Source organism: Epinephelus moara, chromosome 4 (genome assembly GCF_006386435.1).
Source record: "Epinephelus moara isolate mb chromosome 4, YSFRI_EMoa_1.0, whole genome shotgun sequence".
Classification (NCBI taxonomy): Eukaryota; Metazoa; Chordata; class Actinopteri; order Perciformes; family Serranidae; genus Epinephelus; species Epinephelus moara.
Genome location: NC_065509.1, coordinates 25,800,526 through 25,814,884, shown reverse-complemented (window position 1 = coordinate 25,814,884; position 14,359 = coordinate 25,800,526). Strand labels below are relative to the sequence as shown.

The 14,359-nt window shown below is 40.1% G+C and overlaps 2 protein-coding genes across 6 annotated transcripts in view; one reads left to right on the top strand and one right to left on the bottom strand.

Annotated features, from left to right (window-relative positions):
* LOC126389478 (high-affinity choline transporter 1-like) overlaps positions 1-1,878 on the bottom strand; it is a 15,622-nt gene extending 13,744 nt beyond the window's left edge. Inside the window, exon 1 of the mRNA XM_050043201.1 lies at positions 1,863-1,878. The gene's annotated coding sequence lies outside the window, so the exon portion shown is untranslated. The remainder of the gene's footprint in view (positions 1-1,862) is intronic.
* A 6,042-nt stretch (positions 1,879-7,920) lies between these two features.
* Positions 7,921-14,359, top strand: part of LOC126388964 (zinc finger protein ubi-d4-like) — an 11,269-nt gene continuing 4,830 nt past the window's right edge. The window contains exons 1-9 of one of the 5 annotated variants that reach the window (XM_050042372.1): positions 7,921-8,012; positions 9,836-9,996; positions 10,263-10,370; positions 10,608-10,801; positions 11,142-11,234; positions 11,326-11,410; positions 11,874-12,008; positions 12,655-12,786; positions 12,945-13,057. In XM_050042372.1, coding sequence (XP_049898329.1) covers positions 7,981-8,012; positions 9,836-9,996; positions 10,263-10,370; positions 10,608-10,801; positions 11,142-11,234; positions 11,326-11,410; positions 11,874-12,008; positions 12,655-12,786; positions 12,945-13,057 — 1,053 coding nt within the window. In that variant the 5' untranslated portion in view covers positions 7,921-7,980. Of the gene's footprint in view, positions 8,013-9,835; positions 9,997-10,262; positions 10,419-10,604; positions 10,802-11,141; positions 11,235-11,325; positions 11,411-11,873; positions 12,009-12,654; positions 12,787-12,944; positions 13,058-14,359 lie in introns of all 5 variants that reach the window. The other 4 variants (XM_050042371.1, XM_050042370.1, XM_050042369.1 and 1 more) reach the window with 4 other exon arrangements.

The window sequence follows — 14,359 nt, the reverse complement described above, 5'->3', positions numbered from 1 at the left end:
GTAACGAGTATCATTAATACACGACGTGCCCCAGGCACAACATTTAGCTCCAAATCCACAAAACCAGCCTGAAAATGAAGGAAATCTGAAATGACCGCATTAGAGTCAATGGAGCACAGCTGTGTTGTTGTTGGACCCTGATCTTATGCTATGTTATGATTGGCCAGTCTGTGTCTGGGGGCGGGACTTAGCGAAGGGTCAATTTCGGCCACTGTTATTCTTCATTGAGTTAGCTGCTAACTGCTAGCTGCTCTTTTAAGTCTCCCAGCAGTTAATCACACATAAAACACATGTCACTTGTCCCGTCCATGATCCTGTCCAACCAGCTGTCCCTTTAACACATACTTTGATTCAGTGCTGTTACTAGGCGAGACAACTCTGTCCCCACCTTCTGTGATTACCTTCAATATAAAATGGTGAGGCGAAATAACGCTGTGAAATTCCTGCCTTGAACAGGCAGTGTAAACGGGACTTATGACTCAATTCTCCTGTCCCCTCATCATCTAATAAAACTGGCCTTGTCAATCCTGAAAGCCTCCCTCAAAAGCCCCTGCACTTCCTCTCCTTTTCCCATAATATCCAAAAACCTTCTTGTAGCATCATTTCTACTCTCAGATTTTCTTTTTGCCTCAGCAGCACAGTTACTCACCATGACCAGAAATGCTAAGAACTCAACTGTCTTTACACAAACAGTTTTCATCGTGTTTTCTACCTGATTTGTTCTCTCTTACTCTTTCCTAGTTGCCTCCTCATGACTTATCCTTTTCTTGGACTTGGTCTCCACATATGTATCATATCCACATCTCTACAGTGATGTAGTATATGAGCTGACTGTCATCAATGAGTTCTGTAGAGCACATACAGTACATGAAAGCAACATGAGCAAAATAGCAGAAGAAGACAAGAGGCATACAGGCCAGCAACATTCATATCACATTCCACATGAGTCAAGGATTATGTAAAACAGCTACATGTTTCCAATGGGGTCATTCATACAGACCTTCACAGATACTCAAATGACTAATTATTTGAATACCGGAATAACCAGTAGTTGTTAGGTGTCGGTTGCCAGACATTTCCACAGTCTGTTTCTCATTTCCAGTGAGTCCAGTGAGTTATCGCAAGAAATTCCATTGGCTCATTCACAAGTCAAAAATGTGTTTTATCTGAAAGAAACATGCAATATTTACATCTAAGATAATAAAAAAATAGTCAACCTAGTGCAATGATGTCCTCCAAGATAATATTTGTTTTTCAGTTTCAGTTACAGTATATATTGGGGGAAGATTTTGGGCATTGGTGGGGGGGCACGTGTCCCCCTCAATGTATATGTATATATAAACAGTCCCTAAAATGTGGGTCAAGGTGGCACCACCTGCCCTTACAGGCTAGTGTTGGGTAATTTAATGAAAAAACAAGTCACTGTATTTTATTATCTCACTATAAAGTTTTAAAATTTTGCAAATTAGTAACCAAGTTAAAGCCTAACTGTCCAATAAAATAGACTATGAGGAAAAAGTAACGCCACCTGAAAAGTAGTTTCAGTATAAAGTAACACAAAATGGATCCAAGTAATAAACTTTGCAGTAAAATTGCTTCAGAATTATTGGGACTATATAGATGAGCTGTCATTCCACTACTGCTGACTGGGTCGTCCCCCTGAAGTTGTACTGAACTGAACTCAGTGTTTGCTGTATGACAGCAAGATAATGTTGGCAAACACAAGCTGGCAAGTTCAATTCACGGTCAACGGCTACAACTTTAGCTGTAAGTATATAAAAGTAGAATGAAGCTGGCTGTTCACTGAGAGAGGTTTAAACAAATGAGACAACTGAATGAATGTCGCTCTCTGTTTAACTCACCAGTCTGCTGAGCGTCTGGTTGGCTGTCTGTGGGAATGAACAGTGAATCATCCAGTGATGTTTATCTGAATGTTTGTCTGTCTGTCTGACGTTTGTCCATCTGTCTGTCTGTCACTATAACCCCTTAAACAGGCAGGCAGGCAGCCTGTTTACTTGATAAAAGTTAACTGGGGGGATGACATATTTTTATGTCGTTGCTTATTCATAAACTCATGCCTTGGTTCAGGACATTAAGAAAAAACAAAGACACCACAGCTCAGGTATTTTAATTCAGCTCATCTCCTTATCTGTGACCAATCTCCTGTTTGGTTATTTCCTTGAGAGAAAATAGTGTCTGTTTCATAGTACTGCTGTTGACTGTCATAGAAAACTGATCCACATTTGCAGATGTGCAATGTAATGAAGTAATAGTACTTATGTGTTGTTGGTTTTTTTTTGGAGTATTTGCTCTTTACTTAAGTTTTAATATTTCAACTTTCATTTTTACTCATCTTCATTTTCTTGCATAAAATGTTGGAAAAGGCCTGCCTTTACTCAGATACATTCCCCATAAGCATCTTTGTAACTTACGATGAGATAGGGAGGGAAAGGAGGAAGGAAGGAGGGACCAATGGAGCAGACCTAATTTTTCTTCAACTGTGATGTAAACTCCATTTCTAATGTCATGTAGGCCTACGTGTTAAGAAGAAATAAACTTCATAATCCTCAGAATTCCGACGGCTAGCATTTTAATTAGGCTACCAGAACTTACTTGAACTTTTACTTTCAATACTTGAGTACGTTTAAGATCATGAAATTACTTTTGATACATAAGTACAGCAAATATCAGATACTTTGACTTTTTCTCAAGTAATATTCTAATAGGTGACTCTACCAAAGTTATTTAATGTGGGATATCAGGTAAAATGGGACAAATTAGGTTTAGCATCTTGGCTCTATAAGCAGCCAGTAACAAAACATGTTATTGCATTGTTACTTCAAATGTGCTTTACATTAAAAAACAATCATTTTGATTGGTCCGTGATGACTAGTATGGGCAAGGGTTAAAAAATTCACTGGTTCCAGAAGTTGCAAGGTAAGCCAGGTAACATGTTGGTTTTCTCCTTCTCATAATAAAGATACAGCAGCTAAAACAATAATAGTATAACAAAATGCTAGTTGTAGGATGTTGCATTTTATTAACTGTCTGACTTATAATCAAAATATCACACAAAACACTACTTCTCATGGGGAAGGGTTTTGAGTGAGTACTTAAGTGAAACTAACATGTATTTGGGCTTCCAGGTGCCCCAAAATCATGAGCTGTGCTTTTGTGTGTCACTCTGTAATATATAAAAAAAAATATATTTTTAATATTTTTCTTATGTAAAAGATATTAAAGATGATGCGGTGAGTCCATGTCTGCAGGGCCGGCTCTAGCCCATTGGCTGCCCTAGGCGATATTGAGAATAAATAAAGCTGTAGAGACCAAAACCGTCTTTTCTATCAGGCTGTAAACATGTTTATTTCTACTGTAAAGTTATATATATATATATATTATAACATGGGGGTCTGTGGGGATTGACTGGCTTCTGGAGCCAGCCTCAAGTGGCCATTCAAGAAACTACAGTTTCTACAGTTTTTGCTGCTTGGTCAGCACTAAAGAAAGCTCTTATTATATGGGGGAAAACATGCTCACAATTGTCTTGGACGAAGCTAAGCCCAGGATGTTGCCATGCTGCCCTTGTGAAACAGTGTCAGGGGTGAACTTGTTTAGGGGGAACATTTGCACCTGGGTGAGCAATGTCACTCTATGCTTCAACTTTCAGTGATAAAAAAGACAAAGATTATTTGATAGTCGGTGCCCTAGAAGTGAACATGACTATGAGCTCACTGGACCTATTAAAACCCCAGACAATATGCTAGCTGTGTGTGACTCTTGTAGAAAATTATTAAGACCATATCACAGAAGCTCGTGTGAAGTGGAATGAATCGGCACATTTGTGAAGTCACTGTCACTGGCTCAAGATGCTGCCAGAGTTTAAAGATGTGGCAAATCGACTCAGACTGGCTGTGTCAGAACGTTGGGCATGAGAGTCCTGCGAGATAGAGTCTGGACTTATCGGAGGTGCATTCACAAGTTGTTTTATTTGAAGTAGATCTTTACAACAATTTACTGAAAGAGCAAAGCAGACATGCATCATTGCAACATCCAAATCTACAACAGAAGTTGCCATTGTCAGCGTGTAACTTGATAGCTGGGAGGTTGTTGTTGTTCCCCGGAACAAAGGAGATTTGGAAATGGTAACACGCAGATAGCAGAAGGAAGGGAGAATGCTGGCTGAAAACAATGGCCCAGTGACAGGCTTATAGCCACGGTCTACACCTGGTCAAACAACACACAAGAAGGCACACACATGCAAGCGTAGACAATATGTCACCAAGGAAACAGGCAGCAAGAGAACAAGGAAAGCATGATAAAAATTTGAGACAATCTTTTTCAATAAATGGTTAGGTTAGGTTAGATTAATGATTGAAATAACTAATGACTAAACTGATAAATGGATTTAATAATTTAAAAAACAAACAGGACTGTCCCGTTTTACCTGAACATGTCATTAGAGTGAGGTAGAATCAAAATCAGAAATATTTTATTGATCCCTGAGGGGAAATTATGATTCGTTACAGTCGCTCCGATGTAAAGAATAGAGAATTATAAGAAGTAAGAATAAGAGTATGAAATAAAAGTGTGTAAATATAAAGCAATAAATAAAATGAAATAGAAATGAAATGTGCATTATGCTACTACTTACACTACAACTTAAGATATAAAAATCAAAACCTTGAAATGAGGCTGTAATTGTGAAACTACAATATATGCATTAGTAGAATAAAACAACAATATAATTAGAGTAAACATAAGAATATGTGCAGTCATGTGCATTGTTCGTCGACATAATATGTACATTCAAGAAGTGAAAAATATTGCAAGTTGCAAACTTGAATAATTGCACTCAACAGATAATTATGAATTATAAATGCAGTAGGTTTAAAAAAGTCCAAATGCCAGTCCACTGACTCAGAGAGGCTGACACTCTGAGGGAGGAGTTGTACATGTTGATGGCAACCGGTAGGAATGACTTCCTGTGGCGCTCTGGGTGCATCTTGGGAGGGTTCATCCTCCAAGAAGGAGTTCTTGACATGTTTCAGTGTCCAAAGTTTTTAAAGTGTTGTACTTGACAACATATTTTCTTTATAGAAAGTGCCCCAGTTACTTGACTTTTTTACACCTGTAGTGATTAAAATAACAATGTCAAAGACATTTTGTCAATTGTAAATCCAACTGTGGAGGATGCCTTTACAAATGTAAAAACAAACCAGATGCTTCAGAATGCTTCAAATCAGATGCCTATATATATATAATCTGATTATAACACGGTCTCAAACAAAAGATAATTTTCAATGCTCACCTAAATCCAAAAACTAGATTACTCAAAACTCAACTTTGTGATGTCATCAGGTATAAAGTCTGGAGCTGCTTCACAGACAATACATTAGAGCACCCAGGGAATTGTTCTGAGTATATGGGTACATTTTCTGTTTCACAACTGAGAACACTTCAACAGAAGAAAGCTTATTTACAATCTATAAATCTAAACACCTTTCATGGACGGTCAGTCAGCTAAACATTATCAACTTAACATAACATAACAGACAGTGACACCTCTTGGAAAGTTTTTGTGGCACTTATCTTTCAAAATCTGTGCAGGAAGGTCAGACACACCAGTGTTTAAAGATTAATTAATCGATTATGCAATGGCTTAAATTAAAATCTAAACATCATGGAAAAAGCTAAAATAAATGAATAACTCAAGATTTAATTTGGACTTGGGACATTCAGAGGTTTTTAAGGACCTGCAGACATCTTGATCATTTTCAACACATCACAGTCTGCCTCAGTGTTTTAAGGTGAGCTCAGAATGTCCAGACATTCATTTTAAATAGCTCAGGTACGTATTTTGACCATTGCATTCTGTGTATGTTGGCCGATTAAATGAGGAGTAAGGTAATAGAAAATCTGGACTTCACTTCACTACCTCATGCTGCCAGGTTACATCTCGCAAGCTCAATTTTTGCCACAAGATTCAAGTCTGGAAAGACATCCACTTGAGAGTCAATTCAGCCCTGTCAGATACACGCCGGGCCAATCAGTAATCATATTTCCCTCTCCAAAGCCAGATTAGGCAATGTTGATTTTAAACGAAACACAGTCATACAACTGCAGGTTTTCTGAGGATTCTTTTGACAGCTGCCATATTTTTCCAGTCGTGGAAACTGGAAGCAAAGTTGACAGCCCAAGTCAACAGTGGTGTGTTTGTCCAGTCAGCAGAGGCTCATGATTATGTCTGGGTGAGAGACAGAACTGTACAGAAACTCTATTGTCTAGCCTACTTGAAATGGCATCTGTGTCCAGATAGTTTATCCGTGGCTGGAGGATTTGGTTTGCTATTTTTAAATAATGGAGGTGGTGGGGGGAACACATGAAAATAAGGACAAAGTAAATGTCTGATGGGTTTTGGGGCTGGTGATGAACACTGCACCTGAAACTTGCCTCTTAACAGGGTCAGGGTGTAATAGTTACAATAGGTTTGGTCGCATACAGTTGTTTGGGGTCCCTGGGGCAAAGAAATCTTCTAATGTTTTTTGTGATTGTTTTTTTATTGATGTGTGTTGCTGGTTATATATTCCTGCTGCGTTCTTGTTGCCTTGGGTCCTGCTCTGTGCTGTATTGGTAAGTAATTGTGGAACTGCAGCATTGAGTTCAAAACGAAACTCCCAAAGAGGACAAACACAGTAGATCTTGATTTTGATCTTCATTTTGAGTCCAATATAAACTCTAATAATAAAGGTGTTATCAGACTATCAGTGGGCTGATTGATCCCTAAAATTTCCAATACTAACTAGTACTAAGAAGCTTCTCTAACTACTAGTAGCACTCTTACTACTAGTTACTGAAGCTACTAGTAGCTTCAGTATTCGTTATAATAGGTTCAATAACTTCAGTAGAATAGAACTGACTCTGGCAAATCACTGAGTAGTAATGACAATGTATTCAGAAGCCTATGATGCTGTCACCCTTACATAATGACTCACTGCCCTCTCCTACGTGAAAACAGAGTGCCCCAGGAATAAGTCCTAAAATGCGGTAATGACCTGCCCTACTCCCTTCATGATTGGCTAGTACTCATTGTCTTTGTTGATCGGATTGGTTAGGTTAAGGCAAGAGGAGTGATAGTGGTTAAGGTTAGGGTTAGCCAAGCTGAGAGATTCACAAAGATTCACAAATTCACTCCTGGTTCCTTTGCCTTAAAGTCATTGTGTCTTTTTGAATTGGTTTTTGGTCAGATGCCTGAAATAGGGTCTGTGGTTAACACAAGCTGAATAGACTTGACTTGAAGAAGAACTATTTGTTGGCACACTGGGAAAACAATGAGGTCTGGGACTTCCCTCCAACCAGAGGACGAGATCAACCACCATATAATAGGGGATGTAAATGATTGTTATTGCTATGTTATGTCATGGTTATAGAATGGTGCAGGACTGAGTCCTAAAACCTGGAAAGGAGTTACCATTTTTTGCTGGTCACCTCGTCTGGAGGTCAACAAGTTCTTGGTTCTTGCTTGAAATAAGGTCAGGGGTTAACACAGGCTTAACAGAGTGTCACATCTTGTGCTACAACATTAACTATGCCAGTAAATAATCCACTTCTTATTTTGACACTTTTATGTGTCTTAAAATGGTCAGTTGCTAACAAGTAGCTAAATGAGACAACAGAGTAGTCAGGGAACAGTTGGGCTGTGGGCACTGACTGAGTATGACTGTGGAAAGGAATTGAGGGATTTTAGTGAAAACAAGGAGATAATTAAGGAAAAGTTAAGAATGTTAAATATAGTTTGACTCATCAAAATAATAATCTAATTGCCTGTAGAAGTGCCTCACTACATGCAGCATTCATCCAACAGGGTCATGTAGCAGCTGTTAAAACTGCACTTCATGTTTTTCACCCTGGGAGGCAGTAACGGTTACTAACGTCTCTGCGCAGGCGCAGTGGCACTTCACACAACCGCAATAAGCAAACATGGCGGCGGCCGTCGACAGTGTTGTGAAAGTGTAAGTTTACCTTTATTTATTGTAAGAGTAAAACGCGCTTTCATAGAGAGGTGAATGTATGATTGATTAAACATCATGTTAGTGCAGAGTACTGAAAACTGTGAAGAGCGCATCCTCAATATTCAGCACAATATTTGTCCCAAGAGAATAACGTTATCCACTGAGCTAATGCTAGCTTGTTAGCTTTGGGCAAATCTAAATGAGGCGAGCCCATTATGGAGCTGTATTTTAGCCACAACTTATCCCTAACTTAACCACTCAGGGTATGTTTAAGATGGTGTTACACACATTATATTCACGCTGTTATTAGCCAGCTGCCTGTAGGTGAAGAAGGTAGTTAATTTAGTAGTAACCTGTCAGCTTGGCGGGTGCTTTGTTGTGACGACAGGCTTGCTAACAATCAACCTTTTGTTCTGACATCCCTCCATCGTTACTGTCGGTGTTAGGCATTGTAATGAAGTCAGGCTCGGCTATGTGTGTGCTGGTAATAAAAGCAGGGATAGTACAGTCAGAGCAACAGTGTGAGAGCACTCTGAGAGAGCAATGCGACAAATTGGTTTCAAGAGAAGCCGAGAATTAATGAATACTGTGTTGGTGAGGAAGGGCACTTACTCGTGTAGCATAGCGATTATTCATTCATTCATTCATTCATTCATTCATTTGGTTACACCGAAAATGGTTGCCACATAATTATGATAATATTTAAAAATGTCAGAGGGGGAGTGAGAATTATGAATTACGGTGCAGTATGTAAGCAATTTAGCAGTAGGTTGTCCATTAAAACCATTTACAGTAATTCCACTGCTCCTATTGTAGGTCAGGTTCTTTGTCTATCATATGCACAGCAGTTACAGAGAAGCAAGTTTTGGCAATAAAAATCTTAAGTTTTAGGCTCCCTCCAACAACGCTGACTAAAGCTATATTTAAAAAAGAAGATAAGACAAGTAAAAGCAAAAAAAAAGTAAAAGCATGGCAAGTATATGTACGCACAGTGGTGTAATCAGTTGTAACAGTGTATCAAGTGGTAAGTGAAGTGAGGATCATTAGACGCCAATTTGTGTGGTTAGTTATCACATAATCAAAGTTTAGATTACTGCAACATATAACCATTCAAGAAAATGTGTTGAATGTGATTTTTTTATTCCTTTGCTTCTAACTCTGCTATGTTTACAGTTACAAGATCTGATAAATTAGCCAAGCTGATATCTGATATATGAGCCCCTATGAGGGTAGATCAGTATCAAGACTTTAGTTTGGAATAAACAGATAATAAAGATATTTTATGTAAAAACATTCTGAGGTAAAAAAAAAAAAAAAAAAAAAAAGTGCTTGCTGTTACATAGTTATTTGCACAGAGGGCTCTTAAAAGTTATTTTTTTAACTTCAGAATATCTCACTAAGTAAATATCTTGCCTTGGTCACAATTTCTTAGAAAAATGATGGCGTTCTTTATGAATAAAAGACGGAAAGAGGCAGGAATTTCTCAGCTACTGTTCTCAAGGTCAAGAACATGTGCTTATGTTAAAAAAAACAATACAATGAAATCTGTGTCAGAGGTTGCAGAGATAAATGTTGCCAACAAGTTCAGCGCAACTCGCCATTGAAAGAGTAAAAAGTATGGCAATAGGGAGTGGAATACATAATGCATATATTTTACAGATACTACTTGGATACATTACAGTAATAGCTTAGTAGTGTTTGCGGAACACACTTTTTTTTATTATTTTTAAGCTTAATTTGCAATATTTTTTCGTCACTGATTATTATTAGTCTACCCTGAGCTTTGTAATTTGACTTGTCTGTTTCCAACTTTCACATTTCAGGCTGGGAGAGCAGTATTACAGAGATGCAATGGAGCAGTGTCATAGTTACAACGCTCGTTTGTGCGCTGAGCGCAGCATCCTCATGCCTTTCCTGGACTCTCAGACTGGTGTAGCCCAGTCCAACTGTTACATTTGGATGGAGAAGAGACACCGGAGTGCAGGTATATAACTAGTGCAGAATGATAATTCAGCATTGTCATTAATTGACTTTCAATTCAGTGATATAAAGATGATTCAATCAAAGTCATGTCATCATGTTGCAAATACTACTATATGATATAATACTCCATGTTTGTACTGTACTTTGAAGCATGACATCTACACAAAAGACACAAGAAGATCCAACTATTTTATAGTTGTAGTAGTTGACATTACACCAAAACTTACTTCACCTGCTGGTTCCTCTACATGTTCTGTGTCTCATCAGGTGTTGCTCCGGGGCAGCTGTACACCTACCCAGCCCGTCGCTGGAGGAAGAAACGCCGTTCTCACCCTCCTGAGGACCCCCGCTTGGCTTTCCCCCCTCTTAAAGCAGGTATCGCCTCTGATGGAACAACCTGTCTCCCATCACATAACCAGTCAAGTTGGGTTCATTCATCCTGCTATTACCTTTCCAGTAAAATGTTATGAATATATTTACTATCTGTTCATATTTAATGGTTGGATGTGGGACGCCCTGTCCTGTTAATTAATTTGGGTTTGTTTGTGTGTCTGTTTCTATGATCATGTCATGTCATGCATGCATTACATTTTTAATTGGTGTGTGTAGCAGATTTGGAGATGGGTCTGAAGCGCGATGCACTGGGGGCGGTGGACGGCAGCAGTCTGGAGGCCCTGCTGAAGGGGGAGCCCCTCGACAGGAGGAGTGGAGTTTCTGACATCCGTGGCCCTGAGGATGACTCAGCAACCGTGGAGCCACCTGCTACCTCGACGACCACTCACACGTCTTCTGGGCGTGTTCGCAAGGTATGGCTCAAAGCTGGCTGAACATTCTTGTTTTCTGTCAATGCAACTGATGTCTAGAGCTTCAAAGTACCACTAATGACATGTGAAAAATGTTAAAAAGCAAATACCACCTAACAATTGGTGTCGACGGGTAAAAAAAACTTCCAGTCGGTCTAAAAGGATTTCATTTAAGGGCAGAGGACAAACAGTGGGGATGGATTTAGGTTGTAATACAACTGTCTTGTGTTAGATGGACAACCTGTGAAATCCTGGAGGGATTAAACAACTTGGAGTTCCTCCCAAGCAGTGTAAATTTTAAGGAAATTTTAATTTGGACTTAATCCACACCCTCTCACTACAGAGAGTCCTGGACCATGATGACTACTTGGACGATCTGGATGATGAGGACTTTGAGGACGAGACCCCCAAGAGACGAGGCAAGAGCAAGTCCAAGGTGAGTGCTGCATAATTTTGTGCAGTCAGTTCCTTGTGTATTTGATGTTTCAGTGGTGTACAATGTGTCAACTGTTCAATGGGTTCCTTAGGGCCGCAGTGACAAGAACGGCAAGAAAAAGCAGGAGGCTGCAGCTGCAGCGCTGGAGGAGAGAGACAAACCTTACGCCTGCGACAGTGAGTAGGAGTTTCCTTTGCAACGGCTGTGTGTGTCATGCATGTCAGCAAGAGAGGCTTTTGCTTTTTCCCCTGACAGACAAAAACAAGCCTTCTGCCATGCATGGTGTGATCTGAAAGACCCCATCTGGAACTTAAGTTTGTTAGCTTAGAAATTTGAAAAGTTGTTCGTTCAAATGCGTTTTCTATTTTTTGTTTTTCTTCTTGATGCCGCTCCGTGTGCTCTGTAACTTCCTGCTGGCCAAAGCTCACTGTGCAAATGCTCGCCTCCGCTGTATGAGATTGCTGCTACCGCGTCAGCCAAATATTAACCATGTGAAAATAAGTTAAATACTAAAAAAATGAAGCCGGTTGTGGATTGATGAACAGCGAAGTTTTGTGGTTCCACCTTGGGCCTTTTTTGACGGTAGAAGTAGCCGCCATCACTATAACACTTTTGTATGACCGTGTGTGTGTGTGTCAGTCTGTGGGAAGCGCTACAAGAACCGTCCTGGCCTGAGCTACCACTATACACACTCTCACCTGGCCGAGGAGGAGGGCGAGGACCGCGAGGAGATCGAGGCACCACCCACTCCTCGCCAGCCTGAGGAGCAGAAGAGTGAGTCACTCTCTAGTGCTGAGAGAGAGACAGAGAGAGAGGGGAGGGAGGTTTGGTTGCATGCCATGTAGCATGTGTGTGTTTGTACAAGGGAAGTCTCTCTCTCATTCTTTTTTTTTTTCTTTTTTTTTTTTCATTCTGCTCTTTTCATTTTTTGATTTTCATAATTTTGAATCCCATGTTTGGGATCAGACTCAATGTTCCTGACTGAAACATGCTTGCACAGTTGGGATCCCTGCCATTTTTTTTTTTAAGCACATCATCCATCTTTTTTTTTTCTTCTCCCCCAACACATCCATCGCATTGCTGTTGTTTTCTTCTGTGCACGCGACACCGTGTTAGAAAATCCATTCAACAAGTGCGTTTTGTCAGTTGTCACTCATTCAGTAGTTTGGATCATCAGTAAGTTACATCATCAGCCAAGTATTGAGATAAAAAAAGGTGGTGTTGGCTGATGCGCCATGAACAGGGGTGTAAAACTGCTTCAGAGTTTAAAATATTTGAGTCATGAACTGTATTTTAATGCACTTAGACAGATAACATGTGGATGATAATAGTTGTATTTAACTCATCCTCCTTTATAACTCCTTTTAAGTGACATTTTTTATGTGCACTGAACTATTTCTTCACTCATTCTCCTGCTCAGCAACTAAGAAGGGTCCCAACGGGCTGGCAATGCCCAATGATTACTGTGACTTCTGTCTGGGAGACTCCACTTTAAACCAGAAGACTGGCCAGTCAGAAGAGCTGGTGTCCTGCTCAGATTGTGGACGCTCAGGTATGTCCTTGTCATATCACTAATTGACTCTCCCCCCCCCTTAGTTACTGTTGCTATGCCTGTCGAGCTTTCTGTTCTCGCATGGCACAGAGTGCAGTTTTCATGGTTATTTTTATCCCACTTGACAACATCTCTCCCGTGTCGTCTCCCTCCTGCAGGCCACCCAACATGCCTGCAGTTTACACCAGTGATGATGGCTGCAGTGAAGACATACCGCTGGCAGTGCATTGAGTGCAAGTGCTGCAATGTTTGTGGCACCTCAGAGAATGACGTGAGCCCTTTTTGATATAATGTCACTGTCTATATGTTGAATATACCCTATAGACTTTTTCATTACTATTCTGTTGCTAGAGCAACAGCTTTGGTTCCTGTTTACTTCCTGTCAGCCACTGCATAAAGAAACATTACCACAGGAGATATAAAAGCTGCGTCTGAACTTACATACTAACATGCTGTTAAGTAGGTTGAAACAGCAGGTGATGTATTTTAGTATATCCAAAACCGTAGTCTAAAAACCATTAGGACGTGAATTGCATGCTATTTCCAGAGAAACATTACAGTATGCAAACACTAGACACTACGCTGGCATAAATATCCCAAACTGTAATGCGGTAGTGACAATAATGCTTATAACAATGGACAGCTACTGGGGCATTTCTGTAACGTCAGTAAGTAATAAATACCTCTTTAGAGGTGAATGACTTTGGACATAGTCTGCTGCTGGATGTGGAATTTAGTAGGGTTGGGTACCGAAACTCGGTACTTTTTGTACTTGGTACCGATTCACGTCGGTACTACCGAGTATTGATTCACTTAAAATGAATCGGTGCCAAATTTCGGTACCTGAGGTGGAGGCGGAGCGAGAGCGCATGACTCGCACCTCAGACTCAGCAACAATGGCGACAAAAGTTAATGTGCAGCACTGTTCCTAAATGTTCTCAATAAAATGTTGAAACTGAGAAGTTTAGACTATGGGCCCTAACGACGCATAGTCCGTCCAAATTCACACCCGTTCTTCTCTGTGGATTTTCTCCGCGACCGTGCGTCATAGCGAGAAGCCATGCATATCACATGAAACGGCAGAACTGTAGCTTTCCGACAAGGCCAAGCACTTGTCAGTAATCCAGTGTTTTCACAGCAAAAAAAATTGATTAAGTTACAATAAAATTATGTATAACAGAGCTTTCATACAGCTTTGCACACACATTACTGTTGGACGGATTACTCGCGAACACAGGCTTGCACAGAAATGCCACGCATATCACATGAAAGTGCAGGACCACACACATCATTGTGCTGTCATCCCATCACGCTATAAATCCAGATCAGTTGTCTACAAAATAAAAACCTGACGAATTTCTTTACAATCCATTATACAGATCTTGTTGTCAGTCACTTCATATAGTGAGGAATATTGTATCTTACCACGTCTCAGGCTTGCGTGTGTTTGTCCCTGTCTATCCACATTTGTAGTCTGGCTTTCAAGATGCAAATATCTCCTTATTGTCCAGTTGACACTCCATCAAACTTTGTATGACAAGACCAGCCACTTCACCTTTGCGCACCCAGACAA